At 44.9% G+C, this 21928-nt stretch overlaps 1 protein-coding gene across 1 annotated transcript; it reads right to left on the bottom strand.

Annotated features, from left to right (window-relative positions):
* Positions 1-811: 811 nt before the first annotated feature.
* On the bottom strand, positions 812-19784 carry acvr1ba (activin A receptor type 1Ba). The gene is made up of 9 exons (XM_080832579.1): positions 19644-19784; positions 8653-8892; positions 6368-6613; positions 5770-6000; positions 5071-5238; positions 4677-4833; positions 4310-4434; positions 4012-4142; positions 812-3756 (listed from the first exon to the last, which is right to left on the bottom strand). The coding sequence occupies exons 1-9, from the start codon at positions 19732-19734 to the stop codon at positions 3631-3633; spliced, it is 1515 nt and encodes a 504-aa protein (XP_080688705.1). The 5' UTR covers positions 19735-19784; the 3' UTR covers positions 812-3630.
* Between the last annotated feature and the right edge of the window lie 2144 nt (positions 19785-21928).

The raw sequence follows: 21928 nt of genomic DNA, 5'->3' as shown, positions 1-21928 counted from the left end.
GCATCTGTACAGCAGAGCTCCTTTTAGGGCAGATAAATAAATGATCATTTTTATTCTATGTGGCATGTTTTGTATGGATATAATTTTGAATTGTACATATTTTTTGACGACGCCAGAGGTTGCATCTCTTTATATACAGCTACCCCACTCCCTCCCTTACCCACTTCTCCTTCCATTTATTTCTGTCTGCTCTCTTGTAAACGAAATAAATGCATTTTAAATATAAACACTCAGTGGATGTGCATTTTCATCTCCAGGTGACCGGGTCTAGTTTACATTTACAGTTTTACATTTAGTCATTTAGCAGATGCTTTTGTTCAAAGCGACATACAAGGGAGAAAAAAAGTCAAGCTACAAGCAATAGAGACCGAGTGTAACAATAAATAATATTTTACATAAGAAATAGAAAAATAGAAGTGCAGGAATAGTTTAAGAATGGCCTTTGCAGGAACTCTAAAACATGAACCTACTTGAATCAAGTTTTCTGTTACTATAAATCAAGACTTAGGCTCATGTTATGGATATTTCTACCATATCTGGCAAACCTCAAAAGTGCCTTAAGAATAGATTGTTATTTTATAGATAATATACAGATTAACGTTATGAGGTGAAATAAAAGATGGGCTGGAATGTTACCGAACAGTAAAGAAAGACAGATTTATCACAGATTTCCTTTTTACACACTGTAGGACTTAAGAAGGGAAAGACATTTTTAGAAATTTTAAAATGACCAAGACATTAAAACAACATTACAAAGAAAATGTTTATTAATGTATCATTCATATACACATTTTCAAACTAATCCTGAAAAGACTTGCATTTTTTTGACATAGTTTAAGGTTGTGACTAGTAACTCAACTTGTCAACAAAGGCGCAGAATGTCATCCAAAGAATCTGAGCGGCATTAGTCACATCTTGACACACCAAACATGTACAATCATGTTTGACATGACAGTTGACTCTTGCCCAATAACGGCAGGCCATCCTAACGATGACAGTTTTCCCACACACACACCTCTCCACATCTCCTGCAAAACCTCCAGGTGTGTTATGTACACATAGCCGCACCTCAAACCACATTGAGGAAACTAGAAACAGCCCCCTTATAAATAACATGACAAGTCTACTCTACCCTTGCCTGCCTCTCAGATCGTTCTTTAAAACAAAGATGGATATCCCAGTGTTTGTTTGTACAGAGCACCATGTTTCCAATGAGCTCAGTCACATTGACTGTCTTTAACAGTTCCCCCAGTTCAAGTGAAAGGAATGTTTACTGCACCAAGATCCTGTCCCCCACCCCAAATGTCTCCTGGCTCCACATAGTGTGGATGGCAATCCTCCATCTTCATACATTTTTGAACCTTCTAATGAAAACAAGGGTTCTTTAAAAGGTCATGTAAGGTAACCAATTGCAACACACTGATGTTTCACATTCATAAATAGGATGGTAGGCAGTTGAATGGCGGGGAATTGGAAGAGGCCGGAGTAGCTCAGTTGGACAACACTTGACACTAATGCTCAATTTCCCCCAGTGGCCTGGGCCCTCACCTCTATAGGAGCAGGACGTTGGTAGCGTTTCACAACAGGAACAAGCGGTTTATTGGGTGTCGACGACCAACTTTCATGGACTTATACTCCCACACGTGACAGTAGCCAAAGCAATTTGAAATGAGAGAAGAATTTTACTACCTATGCAAGTAAAAATGTCTTTACTAGAGGTCATGGCTACAAAAGATAACAGATGGACAGCGTAAGGAGGCAGAGTAACAGTTCATAGTAGATCAGTAGTACCTTCAAGTTCGTTTGGAAAGCTAAAAATACAAACAGTAGAAAAGAACGGAAAAGAAATATATTTGGAGTAGTTGGTTATAAACACGTGATATTGATTAGCTAAAAGATGCAACTTTACAATACAAATATACATAATACATGAACTAGGTGGTGAACCAGCCTTCTGTTCTTATTCACTAAATCTCATTCCCATAGACATCTCACAGTGCCCAGGCAGTAGAATCAGTATGCGAAACCACAGAAGCCAGTTCCATCAAGGATTGTCATTAGGTTTACAGGTAATGTTACAGGAAAATGAAAAAATTGAAGGATTTTTCTTGTCATTAAATTTCAAAATTATTCCTAATCAGAAATCAAAGAAGCAAAACAGTTTATCTTTCTCCCCACAAAACAGTGCAGACTTTAAAGTGATTACCTATCCTTAAACGTATTACTTGCTCAGTGTATGGATCTCCATCATTTCCAGCAGGTATGATTATCTGAGTTCTGTCACTTCCATCAGCCATTGTCTGACAGTGACCTGGGCTCCACTGCCACGAATCCCCTGATTGACATATCACAGTGAACAAAAAAACTAAAACATTATATATAAAATATTAACAAATAAATAAAAAGTCAATCACCCCAAAACAATGAACAAAATAAAACTAAATAAAAGAAATCATGGGACCACATCTAGAGATTGATCCTTAATAATTAAAATCAAAATAAAATAATTCCAGACACACACACACACACATGCACAGCCACAGTGTATGCATTATTGTAATGCTTCGACTTGAACCCAACAGCACAAACAACTTTACCCCAGAGCTAAGCTGTAGCTTGATTAATGCATTGCCATATGGAGGGTCTGGTTAACAAGGAAGGTCTTCCCACACGGAAGGTCTTCTCCCCTTTCTGCGATTTTTAAATATGACATCAGAGCTACAGTACGAACTCTATATACACACACACACATTTGAACAGTAGACATCAAGGCTTGCTACATCCTCGCCTATGCTATTGTAATGCATCTGACCTCAAAGAAAAAGTGTTTGCCTCTTTTCTCACAACAGCAGTATCAGATAATGGTACAACAAAAAAGAAGGGGGAAAAGATGCATGAAAATGACTTATTAGCAGACGTACTTTTAGGTCTGAGTCGTCGTGCGGTGCTACAACGGTTTGTCTGAAATGTCTCTCGCGTAGTCCCATTACTTGAAAACGGCAGAGAAATAACAAAAGGAGTGGTGAGATTCAGAACTGCGAGAGAAATTCCAAAACAAACTGAAATTGCTGTACATTAGTAGTTCCTGCCATGAAACCTACGGAAAAGAAAACCAACCAAACGCGTAATTAATGCGAGTAATGAATCCACAGACACTGGGCGGAGGAGGCGGAGGAGTGGAGAGGTGGAGGAGCACGTGGCACTGTGCCTCGGGGAGGGTCAGGCCAGGCGGGTGGAGGAAGGGAGTCAGCAGAGGGGCCGATCGGTGGAGAAGCTACAGGGCCTGGACGGATCCTGAAGGGTGGGGATGGAGTGCATGCAGAGGATTGGTTGTGCTAGGTTGGAGTCGGGTGGAGGAGAAATTTCAAGATTCAGTAGTTTTGGCAAAAAAAAAAAGAAAAAAAGGTGAGGTAGACCTCTTCACAACACAGAAGTGTGGCTTTGAAAAAACTGGCAGGGTCTCTTTCTTCAAATAAATCTCTGTCCCTCTCTCTCTCTCTCTCTCTCTCTCCGTCTCATTTCTTTTTCATTTCCTCTCTCCAAGTCTGAAGTCTCTGCGCTCTCAGCTCAGCCGGTGCGTCTCCACGGAAACGTCCCGCTGTCGAGGCTTCCCCGCCTCTTGAGCGTGGCTCACATCTTCACGTCCTCCAGGACGCTGAGCTGGGACAGGGTCTTCTTGATGCGCAGGGCCGTCAGCCGAGCCGCTCCGTTAGAGTACCAGCACTCCCGCATGATCTTACCCATTACCCGCAGTGCCTGAAACACACACACACAAAATGCATCAACACCTGTAAGGATCTGGTTTCAAAACAATTGTTATATTTATATATACCCAGTGTTATGCTTTCTTCAAATGAAAGTTTGTAGCAAGTGTTGTACACATGTATATAGCATAAACAATGAATACAACGAAAAAAATTACTTGCATATAAACAGTAAATAAATATACTAATATACTTTTAAAAGTAAATACAGGGCAGTCCTTCCAGATGGAATGGTAGTTATGGTTACCTCATAGCTCTGCCACCAGTTGGGCACGGTGGGCCGCAGTCTCTGGTCACACACCACCTTCCTCATCTCCTCGATGGAGGGGTCAGAGGGCACCAGGTCATAGTAGGGCAGCTGGTAGTCTTCATGGACACCTGTGGGGTGACAGCCTGCTTTAAAGAACTGGCACTAGCAAACAAAAAAAAAAACACCCTGAGCCAACATAGGCAGCTACCGCAAAACTGGCTTCCACAGACGACAGGCAACCCCTTCAAGGGGGGTAACGGAGTTCCATATGCAGAGCACATGCACTGGGTCTTACCTCCAGCACTGCCGCGCCGTGCGATCTCCCAGTACACCAGGCCAAGGGCATAGATGTCAGCACACTTGAAGGAGTCAAAGTGCTTCATATTGATGGTCTCATCCAAAACCTCTGGAGCCATATATCTGAGGAGGGGTGGGAGTGGCGTGAGATTCGTAGCATTCCACATCACACATAGGAGCATGTAATGTAATTTTCTGACAGCAAGTTTAAGTATACTTAAAGACAAAAACAATAACGTGCTGTGTGTTATCCATGCTATTACACCACCATTATATACACTGGTCTTTTCATACTGTATGCCGGATAAAAAGGCTTCAAGGAGTGCCATGCCACACAGAGAGCTGTTTAAGTGATCTCTAAGTACCTCTTGGTGCCCACACGCTGATTGGGGGCGATATCAATGGTGTCAGTGGAAGACTCATGTCTCACTGCCAGTCCCAGGTCAGCAATAGCACAAGTGCCATTCTTCTTCACCAGGATATTCTTTGACTTGAGGTCACGGTGTGCTATGCCAGGCTTTCCTGTGGAGAAACCCATACAGACACTTATTAGCAGTGTTATTATAGCATGTATTGGACATTCAGAAACACCAAACACCCCACCCCTTCAAAAGTATACCTGGTGACGTTATGGGAGGCACACTGATGTAACAACCCCAGCCACACATACCCCCAAACCCCCCTCCCCTCCCCCCCCCCCAAAAAAAAATAGTACGCCTGGTAAAGTTATGGGAGCAGCCCCCTGGGTCCAGCTCTTACCCTGTGTGCCCAGGATCTCCATGTGCAGGTGGGCCAGCCCGCTGGCAGCCGACAGCGCCAGCTTGATCATGCCCTCGATGGTGACGGAGTAGCAATTCAAGTAGTCAAATAGTGAGCCGTGCTCATGGTAGTCGGACACCAGCCACAGCTGCGTCCATGTGCCATTGTCTGAGAGGGGGAGATGGAGAGGAAAGAGGAAGAGAGTGGAGATAAGGACAAAGAAAGCTACTGGTACAAAGAGATAGGCTCCCATATTTGCATACCTGTGTTTATGTAAAAACAACGCAGTAACGGATATAGATAACGATTATTGAAATGATGAGATAAACTTATTTGCAGACTGCAGCTGACCAGTTTTCATTCCGGATACTTTCCACTTCTCAACAACTGAACCCCAAGAGGATTCTAGAGCACTTGATTCGCTTCAGCAATGGATTAATGAGGTGCAAACGACTGACGTTTTGACGTACACCATGTTTTCATCACCTTATCAATAAATTGCTTAAACCAATTGGATGCTCCAGTACCCTCAGTTGACGAGAAGTGGCCCTTTGAACTGTTAGTAGTTCATTGTCCTATTCTGAGAGCACCGACCTCCGTCTGTGGAGGGGCCGAAGCCTTCAACTAATTAATTCCAGATATTCACGCAGTCTTAAAGATCTTCTAAATAATAACTAGTGTTGGTAAACCGCTCCTTACCCTTGTTGTCTGCAGCAATAAAGCCCAGGATGTTCTCGTGTCGGAGCATGATGGTCTGGTAGATCTCAGCTTCACGGAACCAGGAGCGCTCTTCCCGCGAGGAGAAGATCTTGACAGCCACATCTCCACCTCTCCACTTGCCCCGCCACACCTCGCCGAAACGCCCCTTCCCAATGATCTCCTGCAGGACGATTGTCCTGGCTACCGTCCTCTGCACAAACAGGGGAAGGCCTGAAGGAGGGACAGAGATTAGACGGTTGGTTTGATTCATTTCACTCATGTACTACATATGAAGACAGTCATCATGGCGATAAATGATCTCTCTAGCAAAGAAAAAAAAGTATAGTACTCAAACATCACAATGTTTCCAGAATCAACCCTCAATTATGTTGGTGGTAAGGAGTTTCAGGGTTTGAGATCAAGGCTTTGAACCCTGATCAATCAATCATTTTACATAAAACAAGTTATACAAGTTTATATAGACGTTGTCCTGGAATTCCAAGACATTCCAAGAATAAACAAATCACCTTTTACACTTTACACTTAAATATCTAAACATATGTCTTTCACCCAGCAGAGCAACAGGAGCTGAACGCACCGGAGCCGGAGCCGGACGTAGACAGGTCGAAGATGAGGTCCTGCAACGTCTTGTCCTTGGCCAGGTAGAGGTGGTCGCAGGACGGGTCCTCCACGTCCAGCCGCTGTCGGTGGTTGTAGGTGCGCTGGTGGTGCTGGAACACCAGGACGCCCACGATCAGCAGCAGACACACCAGGATGATCGGCCCGGCGATCACCGCCACCAGCTCCACCGGCCCCCAGCTGCTGGGGCTCTCGCTCGTACGAACTGCGGGAGAGGAAGAGAGGCAAGAGGCCGACAGTTACCACACAACCCCTTTAAAATAAAACACCAATCCAAAACCCAATCCACCACAACACACGTAGGCTGAACGAATTCTCTGTACTTAAAATGAAATGAAATGGTTTCATGTGAAATTCAAACTGTGGAGCCTCACAGTCACTCTGCTGTGTCTTCGGAATGCACCCACTAGGTAGTACTGGATCACTGTTATCAGACACCAGCAGACAACTCACTACCATTATCAGATAGTGTGTGACTATGTGTGTGACCATTTACCGCCAGCCACTCTATTGACCTCCTTTACATTTCTCTGGCATATACAGTATACAGTGCCACTTGAAAGTATGTGAACCCCTTGAGCACTTAAGCGTTTTCTGTTGTTTTACCATTATTTTTCATTTTTTTATCACCAATTTTCCATAGATGAAATGTCAGGTTTATGTTTATCATTTGCATGTACTTGCTTAGAGGAAATTGTTTGAGTAGCCGAAAAACTACATGAAACATGGAATTAGTCCATTTCAAAAGTAAGTGAACCCCCAGCTGAATTGATAAAGTCAAGCAGGTAACAGATTCAGTGAAACTTATTTGGGTGATTAATTAGTCAATTGAGCAAACCGATCATCTGAGACATCCTTAGGGAAAGGTTTGGGCAACACAGATTAAAAGAGAGAGGAAACCAACCAAACTACTGTAGTGTCAAGGTGTACCCACACAGATCAACAATGCAGAGAGGAAACGAGATATCCGAGAACATCAGGAAGAAGGTACTGACAGCCCATCAGTCTTGGGAAAGCTATAAGACCATCTCCAAAAGATTCCAGCTCCATCCATCCATCCAAGACAAATAATTTAGAAATGGAGGGCATTCAACATGACCGCATCTCTGCCTAGAAGTGGACGCCCATCAAGACTATCACCAAGAAGCACCAGAAGAAGAATAAATCAGGTAAAAGTCAACCCACACATCACCTCTAAAGAGTTTCGGACCTCTCTGGCAGCATCTGGGGTAAATGTACATGGGTCTACAATCAGACGAAAATTGTTGGTTTTGATCGTGACAAAATAATTCTATCTCGGACTCATCTGTTTAAAGAAGGGACTTCCAGAAGGCCTTTGGTTTATCCAAGTGCTCTTGGGCAAAGTTGAAACGGGCAGTTTTGTTCTTTCTTGAGAGCAGAGGCTTCCTTCTAGCAACCCGATCATGAATGTTATGCCTCTTCAATTTTCGTCTGATTGTAGACCCATGTACATTTACCCCAGATGCTGCCAGAGAGGTCCGAAACTCTTTAGAGGTTATGTGTGGGTTGACTTTTACCTGATTTATTCTTCTTCTGGTGCTTCTTGGTGATGGTCTTGATGGGCGTCCACTTCTAGGCAGAGATGCGGTCATGTTGAATGCCCTCCATTTCTAAATTATTTGTCTTGGATGAATGGATGGAGCTGGAATCTTTTGGAGATGGTCTTATAGCTTTCCCAAGACTGATGGGCTGTCAGAACCTTCTTCCTGATGTTCTCGGATATCTCGTTTCCTTTCGGCATTGCTGATCTGTGTGGGTACACCTTGGCACTACAGTAGTTTGGTTGGTTTCCTCTCTCTTTTAATCTGTGTTGCCCAAACCTTACCCTAAGGATGTCTCAGATGATCGGTTTGCTTAATTGACTAATTAACCACCCAAATAAGTTTCACTGAATCCGTTACCTGCTTGACTTTACCAATTCAGCTGGGGGTTCACTTACTTTTGAAATGGACTAATTCCATGTTTCATGTAGTCTTTTGGCTACTCAAACAATTCCCTCTAAAAAAAAGTCAAGCAAATGATAAACATAAACCTGACATTCCTTCTATGAAAAATTGGTGATGAAAAAAATGAAAAATCATGGTAAAACAACAGAAAACTCTTAAGTGGTCAAGGGGTTCACATACTTTAAAGTGGCACTGTATATATTTCACTCATGACTGCAATCTTTCCCCTAACTGACAGACGGACTGACGGACAAACAGACATTGCGCAGCGGCTCACCTGATGGCACCTGGAGGTCGACACTGTTGCAGTAGTCGGAGTAGCAGCAGTGAGTGTTGAGGTAGCCCTCCGCACTCAGGCAGTAGAAAGGCTGCCCCGGGGGCATGAGCTTGTCGCGCGCGATGCAGATGCGCACATGTTGCTCCACGCCGGCGATGTTAGAGGTGGAGGCCATGCAGGCCCCGTCCGTCTCACACTCATAGCCGCTGATCTCACAGTTGGTGCAGTTACACCTCAGAGCTGCAGACAAGACACAGAAGAAGCCATCAGTGACTTTAGAATGATGATTCAATATCATACGGTGTACCTGACGTATAAGGACTTCTCCATATGATACAAGGGGAATAACTTTTTACGACAGCACCTCTTTAATGAAGACAATAAGATTTATTAAATCGAACAAATGTTTTAAATCGAAATAAATCAAAAAAACATTCAAACAAAACATCCCGACTCAAAGTAGAATCCTCAACTTCTTGCTTATGTAGTACTACGAACCCTCCAGCAGGGGGCGAGCACAGAGCAGCAAACTTGTGAGGTGACCATACCAACCTGGCCGCTCGACTGGTGTTTGTCGTCTCTGCGTCCGCACTGACATGCACACAGTCTCCTGTTTACCCTCCCCCCGCCCCCGCCGCCTCTAGAGACTGCATGACATGAAATTGAATCCCTCACTGCGGAGAGACCCAAACAGAAACAGACTGCGACGAGCAGTCAGACGAGCCTGCCCCGCCAGTGGCCTTGCTGGATCCCCACTGCAGCACTAAAGGCAGTGGCAGTAAATAACCGAGCCCACTGTCTCGCAGACGACCAGGGGTCCCTTACCAAAAATCATTACATCCACATCCACAGGCGCATTAATCGTCTAGAATAATGAACGCAGATCAGATGGACGGGAAGGAGCTCTCTGCTCCATTTGCCCCTGATCCTGATCTATTTAAGGTCCGGGAATGGCGGGGGCAAGGCCAGACTGCCAGCCTAATGGACTAGTAACAGCACGTTTCAGTCTGGCCTATTGTAAAAGAAGACTTCAATTCCAATCAAGCCCGTAACTGTTGTCCGAAGGCTATTTCAGTCGTTTGATCAAAGGACCTGCATGGACACTGCCTCTGGATTACACAACATGCCGGAGTGTTTAAGATTATCTACTCAAGGAGGCTCCGCTGGAAAACTACCTGTGTAAGCTGGCACAGGCCTGGCATAGCCCTGTCATAGCCCCGCCATGTCTGTCTATGTGTGCAGACCTATGCTTATGCGTACCTGTGTGTGTGTGTGTGTGTGTGTGTGTGTGTGGATTTTGAGTGCTGAAGTGTTTGAGATGGTCTCTATGGGCCACGTTCTGTTTTGCTTAAGGAGGAAGCTGAGGTCAGACTTGTTGGGGGTGGTGGTGCTAGTTGGGGAGGGTGGATGTCTGCCACACTTCACTTACACCCCACTGTTATCAGTCCAAAGCCCTGCCACTAACAATGCGGGGCCACTTTAGACTAATTGCTTCGATCTTAGAAGAGAAACGACTCCAAAAAAAGAAAGAAAGAAACAAAAAAAAAAAACTGAAAAAAAAACATTTAAGGCAGAAATGAAAACAAAATAATGAACAGAAAGGATCCAGGACCCCTATGTGCCATTGACTTTACACACGTGACCCACCACACACACACACACACACACACAAAGACCATGGCGCTCCTTCCAAAGAACACAAAACAGGTTTATGGGGAGGTCTGCAGCTAATCCGCGCTCCTTTTCTTCCTGATCTTTCCTGCCGGCGCACTCAATCGCCTGCTGTTTGTACAGCCTTTTATTTGCAGATCCCTGTTTCGCCACCCTCTCCCTTGGAGCTGAGGCTCTTGGAGCCTTTATCTGTCCTCCTCAGCCACTCCGTCTCTGTCCGTGTCTTTCTCCGTCTCCGTCTCTCTTTCCCTCTCTCTCTGCCTCTCTTTTCTCTCTCCTTTTATATCTCCGACCTGATCTCTGCCAGCTCTGTCATACTTCAGAGAAGAGCATATGGTTCACCTTGAAATGTCTTACTCACACCACTTCCTCTCTCGCTCGCTCTCACACAGATTGCGACATGCATGACATAAAACGAGACCTCGCCCCTCCCGATCAAACAAGGGAACGGTTCACACGTTTGAGTGAATGTGTGCCAGGGCAGACTTGAGTGTATGTGTGCAATGCATGTATGTTTGCGAATGTGAAACGGTGTGTTTGTGTATGTGCAAGAGTGTGTGTGTGTGTGTGTGTGTAAGACTGTACACTGAGAAAGCGAGAAAGAGAGAGTATGTGTGTGTGTGTGAGTGTGTGTGTGTGTGTGTGTGTGTGTAAGACTGTACACTGAGAAAGCGAGAAAGAGAGAGTATGTGTGTGTGTGTGAGTGTGTGTGTGTGTGTGTGTGTGTGTGTGTGTGTGAGTGTGTAAGTGAGAGAGTGTGTGAGTGAGAGTGTGAGTGTGTGTTGGGAGTAAACTCCTTGTGCAATTCTCGGCAGTTGTGCTGAGGGATGAGAGTGCCAGTAATCGCCAGTGGAGCGGCTCCAAGTTCACTAGAGCTCGCTTGCGCAAGGAATTTCCGGCAGATTACACAGAGGTGACCAGGCCCTGATGATAAATTATAGAAAAGAAAAGAAAAACAATAAAAACTGAAAACAAGCTGCTTCCACAGCCTCCAAACCCCGACAGAGCTGCCAACTATCCCCCAAACAGGTAGCTGGAGAAAAGGTCAGGATCCCACGTCGCCTCACAAGTGCCAAGGTGTTTGGACAGGACTTTCAATCAACTGCAGGGTGACCACACTCAGGTGGCGGTGGTCAGAAGCATGGCGTTAGTCAGTTGTTTCAGCCCTGGCTTTAACAGCACACTCCAGCCACTGGAGCACAATGCTGACATGCAGAACCGGAGAAAGTCCCTCTCTGAACAGCGTCTGACTGGGCAGGAAGAGCTGTTCAACATCCGTCCGGTCAGGCTCCAAATCTTCCAACTACCCTTATCCTCCCCTGCTTACTAGAAATCTGGACCACACACACTCACTCACCTCACTCACACACACACACACACTCATAATAAACTTCAGTGAGATGTCTGCAGTGTTGTTTTTGGCAGGCATTTTAGATTTAGTTTTAGTCTTAGTCTTTTTGACGAAATGCTTCTTAGTTTTAGTCCCATTTTAGTCATTTCTATCTTTGAAAGTTTTAGTCTAGTTTTAGTCCGACGAAAACTCAAAAGGTTTTAGTCAAAAATCAAATATACATAAGATGCGTGTATTTATTTAATAGGCCAATACATTTATCATAATGAAGCACACTGATACTGATCTAACTTTCAAAAGGAGGGGAACACAATGTGGCTCCTAGTGCAATTCTACTAAAATATGAGGGGTTGGGGAACAGTAATTATTCTGCCCTAGCAATTACGTGCATGTAAGGCGTAGACAGATAGACAACAATCCAGAGGGTGTATGATGTTCAGGTCTTTACTTTCTGATGCTCTCATTCCCAATGTATTTATTGTAAAACTATAAAACAAACACAAACACAGCAAATTACCATATGTCCAATTTATCCCGTTCAACATGTTTCGTGAATAAGAAGCTAGTCACCAGACACGTTAGTTAGCTTAACAGTTGAAAATAGCTATCCCTCCCAACCAAAGGCAAACTACGCTAATTATGAATTGATTTAATTAAATTAACCCTCTTATTAATTACTGCACACCGCACATAACCCATCCCACAAACATTACATTTCAACTTACGGACGTTCCACTCCAAAGGTCGGACGATTTGACAGCTTCCATGCAGCTCTTTGAACACGTTAAAATAACTGACTATAACTGAATTCTCGCGGGGGAGACGTAACAAATGCACTCAAGGTGCAATACCGGAATGCACCAGTAGGTGTCCTTCTCGGACAACAAATTATGTTAACAAACATATTAACAAATATCAAGTCAGAACACTCTTTTTACGTCCACCCGCACCCGGCACATGTTTTGAAACTTTGTTCGTCCACTCACTAACAATTTAGTCTCGTCTAGTTCTCGTCTGACGAAAATGTCTACATTTTTCGTCACATTTTAGTCTTTATATGGCTTTGGTGACGTTCGTCTTAGTCTCATTTTCGTCATGGAAAAAAGGGGTCTGACGACGTCATTTTCGTTTTCGTCTTGCCTGACGAAAACAACACTGGATGTCTGCGGAGGAAAGCGGGGTTAAAAGACAGAAATGTGGCAAACATACTCGCCACAAACACGTAAACAGAACCAGCAGATGTTCTGGGCAAGTATTTCATCCGGAAGATCAATCCACGCATGCCAAAGTTCTCATTCAACCCCCGATTTTCCTTCCCCTCCCCCCTCTCTTCTCCTCTACTGGACTACGGACTTCCCGCAAGCGTGTGTAACACAGTCCCACGCTCACTGCTGGACGTTTGGTCAAACCTCACCATGATCACGTCGGCCATGGCGTGTGTTTCTAACACACACACACACGTATGAACACACCAGCTGTACACTAACAGTTTGCATTCTGCCCTCTCTTGTCTGGTCATAGCTCGGAGCTGATCAGTGGTCTCCAGAGTTATAGCTTCTCTCCGAGGGGCATCGTACATCCACACACTTCCACTTGAGCGGAGGCCATTACACTCCCAGCGCTAACTAGCTGTGACTAATGTCTTGCAATAATCCCACATCATCCTCCCCCTGTGGACTAGAGCGAGATTTAGCCAACATAATTAAGCATATGAAAATGCAACCCAAAACACCACAATAACCCACATAAAGGCCAAAAATGACTGCGTGGTGGATGACAAACACTTCATGCCCCAACCCCCATTGCTAGTAGGCTTAGGAAACCACATACACACACACACACTCACACTGACGCAAAAAAAAAAAAGAGTAATTATTCTGGGGCTCTTTTAAAGTTGACACCCAAAAGCATGCATAAGTTGTGTGAGGCTGTGTTGGGCTCCGGGAACAACGTGAATGTGGCTGAGGTGAACCCTGCTCTTGTATGCACATAATTGGTGGCCTTACACTGGGCCTTTGTGTGAAGATTAGGGGGACGTGAGGAAGGATTGGGCTGGCTGTGTCTGAACAAAGAGCGGGAGTGGGGTGTGAGTGTGTGTGTGTGAGCGCGCATGTGTGTATGTTTGGTGTGGGGGTGTTGGTTGGTGTGTGAGTTTGAGTGAGTGGGGGTAGTGTGGAGGAGTGTGTGTGTGAGGGAGTGTAGGGTGGAGACTGTGCGTATGGGTGGGTGGAGAGGGAGAGTTTGTGCGTTTGAGGAGGGGAGTGGTGAGTAAACGGCGGTTGGAGTGGGGGCAGTTCAGCAGGCTTGTGCTATGAACGACAGCCACGAAGGTCCACAGTTTAAAAAAGGGCTGCAGGAAGACCAGCAGCAGCAGCCTGGGCCAGAACTAACAGACTGGTGAAGGAGCTGAATGACTGGTTGAGCAGAGAAAGGTGACAGTTTGTGAGCGGGTACCAAGGAGGGGGGTGGGGTCGGGGGGGACTTATGGAGCCCCCCAGCTGTGAAGTTTGTGCTGAGGGAGCAGCTGCGACTGTCAGTAAAAAAAAAAAAAAAAAAAAACAGTCAGTCTAGACTCGGGACTAAAAAAAAGCCTGTGAAAGAGAAAGAAAGAGAGAGAGAGAAGGGGGGGAGAAGGAGAGAGAGAAAGAAAGAAAGAAAACAATTCACAGAAGGGGTGCCTGACAAAAAAAAAAAAAAACGGTGTTGCCAGTGCTCAAGTTCCCTTCATTCCACACTTGTTGAGACAGGAAATGACAGACATGGTGTGCTGAAAAATGAGTAAAAATGCGCCGCGATTAGTAAAGATGCTGGAATGGGAAACACAAACAAGCCCGCGATGCTCTGGAGGTGGGGGGTCGTCTGCTAGGACCGTACGGAACACGAGCCCAAGGCCTCCCAGCTGCTTCTCCTCAGAGGGAGAATATGACGGCGCGGGGAGGACGAGATATGGGCAAGGATTAGCCCCCCGCGACAGAGCACTTTACAATTGAACTACCGGGGCGCCTTGCCGCTAAATCACCCACGCATGAGAGAGAGCGAGGGTGAGCACATAGCTCACTCACTTCTGCAGGCTTAACACTAATGGCCAACTTCCTGTCATCTCTCAGCATTTTATTTTCGTAGGCTTGGGGCTGCCTGCGATCGCGCACACACAGTTAACCTGCCTGGGTGTGTGCGTATCCGCCTCACGCCTCCTGTGCTTGATCTCTCCCCCTCTTTCTTTCTTTCTCTTTCTCTCTCTCGCTCGCTCGGGGCAGGGGATGCTGAGGCACTAAGCATGGTCGCTGCCACGCTGCGCTGTTACCCAAGGTGCACCTCTGAAATTAGATCCATAGAGTGGCCAGACAGGGAGCTGATTAAGACGCGCCGACGCCACCAGACAAGCCACACACACACACACACACAGTTCATTCAGACTTGCACACAGGCGAACACACACACACACACACACACACACAAATCAATGCAAAGGAAGGAGGGCAGCCTTTTCCGCTTGCTCCCCTAGCCTCCTGCTCAGATTACCCGCTTGATGGCCTGGCGGAGGCATTTTACTCCCCAACTGCAGGGACTCAAGCTTCAACTCTGGGTCACCTCTCTCTCCCTCCCTCCCTCCCTCTCTTTCTCTCTTTCTCCCTCCCTCTCTCTCTCTCTCTCTCTCTCTCTCTCCCTCCCTCCCTCCCTCCCTCCCACCCCCTCTCTCTCCAACACTCCTCTCCCTTCCTCAATGCCACACATACACAGCACAACAATACATTTACTATAAATTTACTATGCTATACTATACCATCTACACACTTCAAATGACATCAGTCAGTAAATGCACTTCATGGGTGATATACTATAGGTAATGCAGAATTTCCCAATTTTATGGGGAAAACAAAAGTACAAACAAAAAGAAAACAGGAGGATCTCTTATTCTACGGGAGAACAGGCAGGGAAGAAAAATGGATTGTGTGGGAGGGGAGGGGTTGGTCTCAAAACGCTGAACCATTCCTCACTGCTCTGCTTTCCACACACTCAAATATACACACATACACACTCACACTCACACACACACACACACACACACACAAACACTCATACACACAAATAATAAGAATCCCCCTGACACAGGTCAGGTCAGACAGGGGCTAGTCTGTCTGTCAGCAGAATTAGAGCCGCCCATCGGCTGAGGTCATTACAGAGGTCATTAACAGAGCCTGTCTGCCACAGCCCCCAACCCTGACCTAACCCATGGACTACAGGACCACCACACACAGACACACACACACACACACACACACACACACACACACACACGAGCGTGGATGTGAGTCTTTGAACCCCTACTGTTCCTTTCTTCCAGACTTCCACTGGATGCTTTTCCCCCCCTGGCTCTGATCTCATAGACAAGAACACACATGCAAATAATGACTTGATGTGCGCTCCTTTGATTTCCATAACATTATTCTAACATTCAGCCCCTCGCACGGCACCTGGGCTAATGCTGTGAACTCACTGAACTAATGGCGCTCGTCTCTCTAAGTGGGTTTTTGAAAAAGAAGAAGAGAAAAGAAACACCGTTTATGCTTCAAAGTCATTTCGGTTTCCTAGTTGTCACACGCTCCAAGCACCATTAAAGGCCTTTCGACTGAAAAACAAAGCAAGAAATGATCTTTACCACATAATTTACTTTATTGGTCCCAGACACTCGCACTAATCCCTCTGAGTTCCTTATATGTTGATGACCGGTTGGAACAGACACTGTAATTTAAAGCCACAATTTCTCTAGCAAAATGGGCAGGAGAAGGAGAAATGGATCCCCCCCCCCCCCCCCCTCGAGTCTGGCTGTGTGCGCTGACACTGCACAGGAGTCATCGTCCACAGCCACTGCTCTACAGCCAGTCTTCTCTCTTAACCCCAGATAAAACCCCACCGAAACAGTTTATCACCCAGGAAACTCTAGTCAGGCCAGCACCACATGAAAGTAAGATATGAAAGTAAGATATGAGTGAGAGATAGAGAGAGAGAGAGAGAAAGAAAGAGAGAGACAGAGACAGAGAGAATGGGGGACAGCAGATAGAGACGCACCCTGCCTTGAGGCTGCTTGCCTTGCACTCTGTGCCTGTATCACATAGCTGCTGCTGTTTTTCTGTGTGTGTGTGTGCTCACGATCCACACAGGGACACACACACCACACAGTACAGACTCTGAAGGGCAATGCCGGTGGATGATGAGCCAATTCCGAGGTCGTCAACATAACACCTGCCTGAGCCGTGCTTCTCGGCTGAGTAACCGAACTGCTATCCAATGCCACAGGTTGTTCAGTCACTGGCATGAAAAAAAAAAAGTGTGTGTTTGTGTGAGAGAGAGAGAAAATTAATTTGTGGGTGTGGGTGTGTGTGGGTGTGCGTGCATGTGTGTGTGAGAGAGTGAGAGAGAATAAATGTGTACGTGTGTGAGAGAGAGAATGAATGTGTACGCGTGAGCGAGAGAGAGAGAGAGAGAGAGAGAGAGAATAAATGTGTACTTCTGTGTGTGTGTGTGTGTGTGAGAGAGAGAGAGACAGAGATTTGGGTGCAGAGTCGCCTCTATTAGAATGAGAACTGTGGCATGGCATGGGCCCAAACTCCACCACCACCCTCCACTCCTCAGCCACCACCACCACCACCCTCCACTCCTCAGCCACCACCACCACCACCACCCTCCACTTCTCAGCCAAGGCCTTGTCCCGCTCTCAGCCACAGCTGTGCAAACCCATCATGGCTCTGCCTGGATCCGGCTGTGGCTCCCGTCCTCTACCAATACACACACACACACTGGTGACTTTCTCACCGCACTGCAACACCACGCCCTCACAGGAAAATCAATGCAGGTGTTATCCATCTGAACAGGCCGCACTGCTTCACTAAAACGTCCTGTCCCCACACACACACACAAAAAAAAAAACATTTCACCTTCACCTTTTCAGACTGTCAATTTGCAGTGCGAGTTTGTGCATCACTTAACCTTATCGCAATCTGACAGTGGAAGGTTGCATTCCAATTCCAGGATATTAGATGAATCACTCTTCCTTTATAGTGTGGGTATGTGTGTGTGTGTGTGTGCGTGGGCAAACGTCTAATTCACACATGAAACTGCAATATGTCTAAGTGCTCACACTGAAAAGGAAAAACAACAAAATAAAAAAGCAGTGCATCAGGTTTAATTCTCATCTTGCCTCACCTCACAGTGAGTCCCATCAGTACGGCAAGTTGCAACAAGGGGAAACATTCATATTTAAAAGATTAAAAAAAGAACGTAAATGGAGGGAGTGAGTGAGAGAAACAGAATAATAAGGACTCCTCATGGGTACTCTATCAAAACAGTCTACAGAGGACTGCTACAAGAGGTAACAAATGTTTAGGTTTCTCACAGCAGCTCCAACAAGTCAACGTTGCCACACAGTAAAAACAAAAGACGTTTCACACAAGGATTCAAACTATTTCTAACAGTAGACACACAGACTGTGCAGCGTTGACAGAACAGAAATCCTGTAGGTCACCATATGCCAGACCACAGATGTATTAATTTACACTCCGAGTGAAAGCAAAATTAGCCTTGGCCATACAAAAGGGGGAGTGGGCCCCCTTGACTGGACAGTGAAAGAGGCTCATTGCCAAAATTTCCATCACAAAAGACCCAGACTTAAACTTTAACTTCTGTCTGGGCTGCCTGAATACACTGTTTGCGACTGAACTCCAGCAGCACGCACAAACTCATGGTCATAAAGAAGCCTTAAATTTTAACAGACGCTGAAGGGTTACTGATTGTCTTTCAAGTACGAACATTATCCAAAAACAAAAATTGACCGGAACAAATAAAATAAATGTCCTATTATTTAACCTGTTAATACGTCATGCATGACAAAAATAAAACAGACGCACGGGAAATGGTGAAAACATTGTCCCGATATTTTCGGCATGGACAGTAGCACCCGGCCTGTTATCTTGCCCCACTTTACCACACCAGTCTGCCATTACAGCTTCGCCAAGTTCTTCGCGGGACGCCACTCTATTGTTTTGTCAACAACAGGCCACATAACAGAGGCGCGCTGGTAACTGTTATAATGATACCAAATGACCAATATCTGCCTCTGACTTTCTCTTTTATCTCCGTAGGTTAAAAACCAACGAGTCAAAGCGGTTATGGAAAAATCAGGTAGGCCTAAACTTCAACAGAGTTTCTTTCAGCATGTTGGTGAACAACAAAAAAACCTGGATTAAACAGCATGCATGCGAGTAATGATCATGTTCACAAAGCATTACAACTCACTACTCGCAAGTAGCCGACTAAATACATTGGTTTTTCGCGTGTTTCCCTGGATAGTTTCACCACATATAAACATGGCCCATCTTTAATTTAAATACATTGTTTATAACGTTCTGGGAAGCACCTAAATAGGTTGCGATAGGTGAAGCCAACTTTGTACTTACTATTTAAAGCATCCCGTAATCATTGTTGTATCAGATTAGAGTCGTAAAACATACTTTTATACAACACAATTTTTAAATATCAAAATGGCTCTGTTTACCCACAAATAATATTTCCTAATTTATAGCCTAGCCTACTCGAAATTCCGGAGTAGCCAAACTACGACTTCAACCAGCATACGTAGTAGTTGCCCACAATAACAAGCTAGCCGCTTAGCAAACCATTATGTGTGGTTCATAGTGATCTATCCATCTATCACTTCATAAAAACACATGAAAGACACAGATACAATGTACCCATAAAACCGCTTCCCCCTTCTTTTGACCGCACCACAAACTAAATCACACGGGCTGCTGATTTAGGTTTGCCATTAACAAATTCCAGACACCGCCATGATGAGCGACAGGCAACGCTCCGTCCAGCCCAGCCGCCCTCGCTCACCGCAATCAAATAAATAAAAAAACACTACGACAGGCTTAAGATTACAACATGCACTGTGAGGGGGCATATCACTTACCGTTGCCAATCGCTATCAGACCGGACAGAACAAGCAGAGTTAAAGCAGTTCCTTTGGTAGACATGACTGCAGGATTCCCATAGCTTCGCATTAATGCATACGGAGTGTGATATTGACAACAGAGCGAGACCTAACTAACACAACCACAAACCATACACCGCCAGCCAGGCTCTGATACAGACGTACTTAAAGGGGTGTGCTCAATTTTAAAGGGGAGGGCGCCATGCCTACATTCTTTTGTTGTGGTACGATTTTTTTCAAAGCCTATGGAGAGCCGAATAGGATTAGTTGGCAAGGCGATGTCTTTTAACTGTACATTTCAAAGGAAACAGTCTTTCTTTCATTGTTCCCCCCCCCTCTTAATAATCCACAACGTCCCCTCATGAAAAATATTTAATTTCTGCGTAGCTACTTTGTTATATAGGTAAGTCTGACAGATAGAGTATGCAATTTTTTTTTTTCAGAACTTATTTGATTCCAAACAGTCCCATGCTGTTCAGGCAGCCAACGTGACATTGATGTCCACTGAGTACACTTTAGATGCTGGTACTCATGACTTAAAGCCTCTTTACTTGCCCGCCTCCCACGAGTTCTAGATCTGTGCGGGACTGTTCTTGTCCACACAACGCAGGTTACCCTCATAAAGATGACTATATCCATACACATCCTATCCTAAACATATACGATAATGTTACAATCAAATATTTTCTCTATAGTAGGATGGAAGAGTAGACAGAGGCAGGTTCCTGGTGCCACGGGAACTGCCTGCTTTCTTGCACTGACTCTGAGGTGATGATGTCAGTTTCCCTCCTGGAGCGTATAGCTCTGAAATCGAAGCTTTCCAAGGAAAAGTTCTCGTTGTTATGTCGAGGTCTCAGTAATATTTAAATGTAGAAGTTATATATAAACCATAAAGCAAAGATAAAGGTCAACCCGAGTTGTGAACAAATAGCTAGGCTATACCAGGCCTATAGCGAGCATGGCCTTGAAAAGTAGACTTCATGGTGACTGGCTGACACCTTAAACAGTTCTGACAATTTTAAGATCAAATTCACAGGACTACTGCTTTTTGCCAATGTCCTACCTTAGAATTGTTTACTCTCACGATGGCAGCGCTATCACGAGAAACTCGTGATTTTAATCTTTGTTGAATAATAGAGGCATTTGATGCCACCCAACCCCCCTCCACATGGTCTTTTAATAACCACATGACACAGGAAAAATCTGCTCCAGAAACATTTGCTATTTTGGGTATGCAAGATTAAGTATTATTTAATTAAGCAGATGCCTTTAAATACCGAAAGAAAAACGAACACACAAAATCCTGAATGCATGACAAACACCAGTTGACGGCTCACTATTGCTATTTTGAATAAATAATTAAATGTATAAATTCCCACCACTCAAAGAATGTTAGTCTAATGAAGTTATCCCTCCACCACTCAAAGTATGTAAGTCTAATTAAGTGATCTTGAACATTCATAGCCTTAAGTAACACAGCTGGCATGAATCTTTGTCAGGTTTGATGATTACATGAAAGCCGTTTGGTGGTTCCTCACATGCATACTGTCTGCTTAGTCCACAAATGGGGGGTGGGGTGGGGTGGGGGGTCTCTACATATAATGTAAAACCAAGCACATCCATAACAGTTAACTGCATACCAACTGGGCGGCCTATACAGTGGAGAGGAAGGGAGTGAAGTGTCAGAGAGAGGGAGTGATGGAACAGGGGTGGGTTGGGGCAGGCATGGTCAAGCTCTGAGGCACCGCGGAGCTCTGATACAGAAACTGGCTGCCCCCTGTACTCTGTTAAAAATAACCCCTACACTTTCTCTGACCATACAGGCTGGGGCTTTGAAGGAGCATTATCTCCCCGTGGTCTACACAGCCTCACAGACAGATATACTCAGACACATGCTCACTCAGATATGGGTGCACGGACACAAATCAATGACCTATTCTAGGCAGTTATTCACAAAGTCAACTGGCCCTTGAACAAATGAATCTACGTATGACTTTTAGCGAGCTATACACACTCTTACGAAAGTTTTGTTTGATTATATGGTTTCATCAGTTCAAGACATCTAGGTTTTCTAAAAGGATAACCATCTATATCTATTGCATACAAGGAATGTATTGAGTAACACTCTAATATTGAAACACTCTTTTCGTCTTCATCAACACTTTTATTTAGTAATGGTCATTGTTTTAATGATATTGAATGTAAAGGAATGGGCATATAAGCACAGAAGAGTTATGTGTGAGATCTTCTTTCACAGACACAAA

This window comes from Sprattus sprattus (genome assembly GCF_963457725.1).
Source record: "Sprattus sprattus genome assembly, chromosome: 2".
Classification (NCBI taxonomy): domain Eukaryota; kingdom Metazoa; phylum Chordata; class Actinopteri; order Clupeiformes; family Clupeidae; genus Sprattus; species Sprattus sprattus.
The sequence above is the reverse complement of the archived record's forward strand: the minus strand, read 5'-3'. Positions and strand labels throughout refer to the sequence as shown.

Excerpts from the sequence above, each read along its gene's own strand:
- acvr1ba (XM_080832579.1), bottom strand. The coding sequence starts at position 19,734 with ATGCGAAGCTATGGGAATCCTGCAGTCATGTCTACCAAAGGAACTGCT. Across the intron at positions 6,614-8,652 it reads CGACCTCCAGGTGCCATCAG|TTCGTACGAGCGAGAGCCCC; the intron begins GTGAGCCGCTGC and ends CCTCTCCCGCAG. Across the intron at positions 5,239-5,769 it reads TATTGCTGCAGACAACAAGG|ACAATGGCACATGGACGCAG; the intron begins GTAAGGAGCGGT and ends TCCCCCTCTCAG.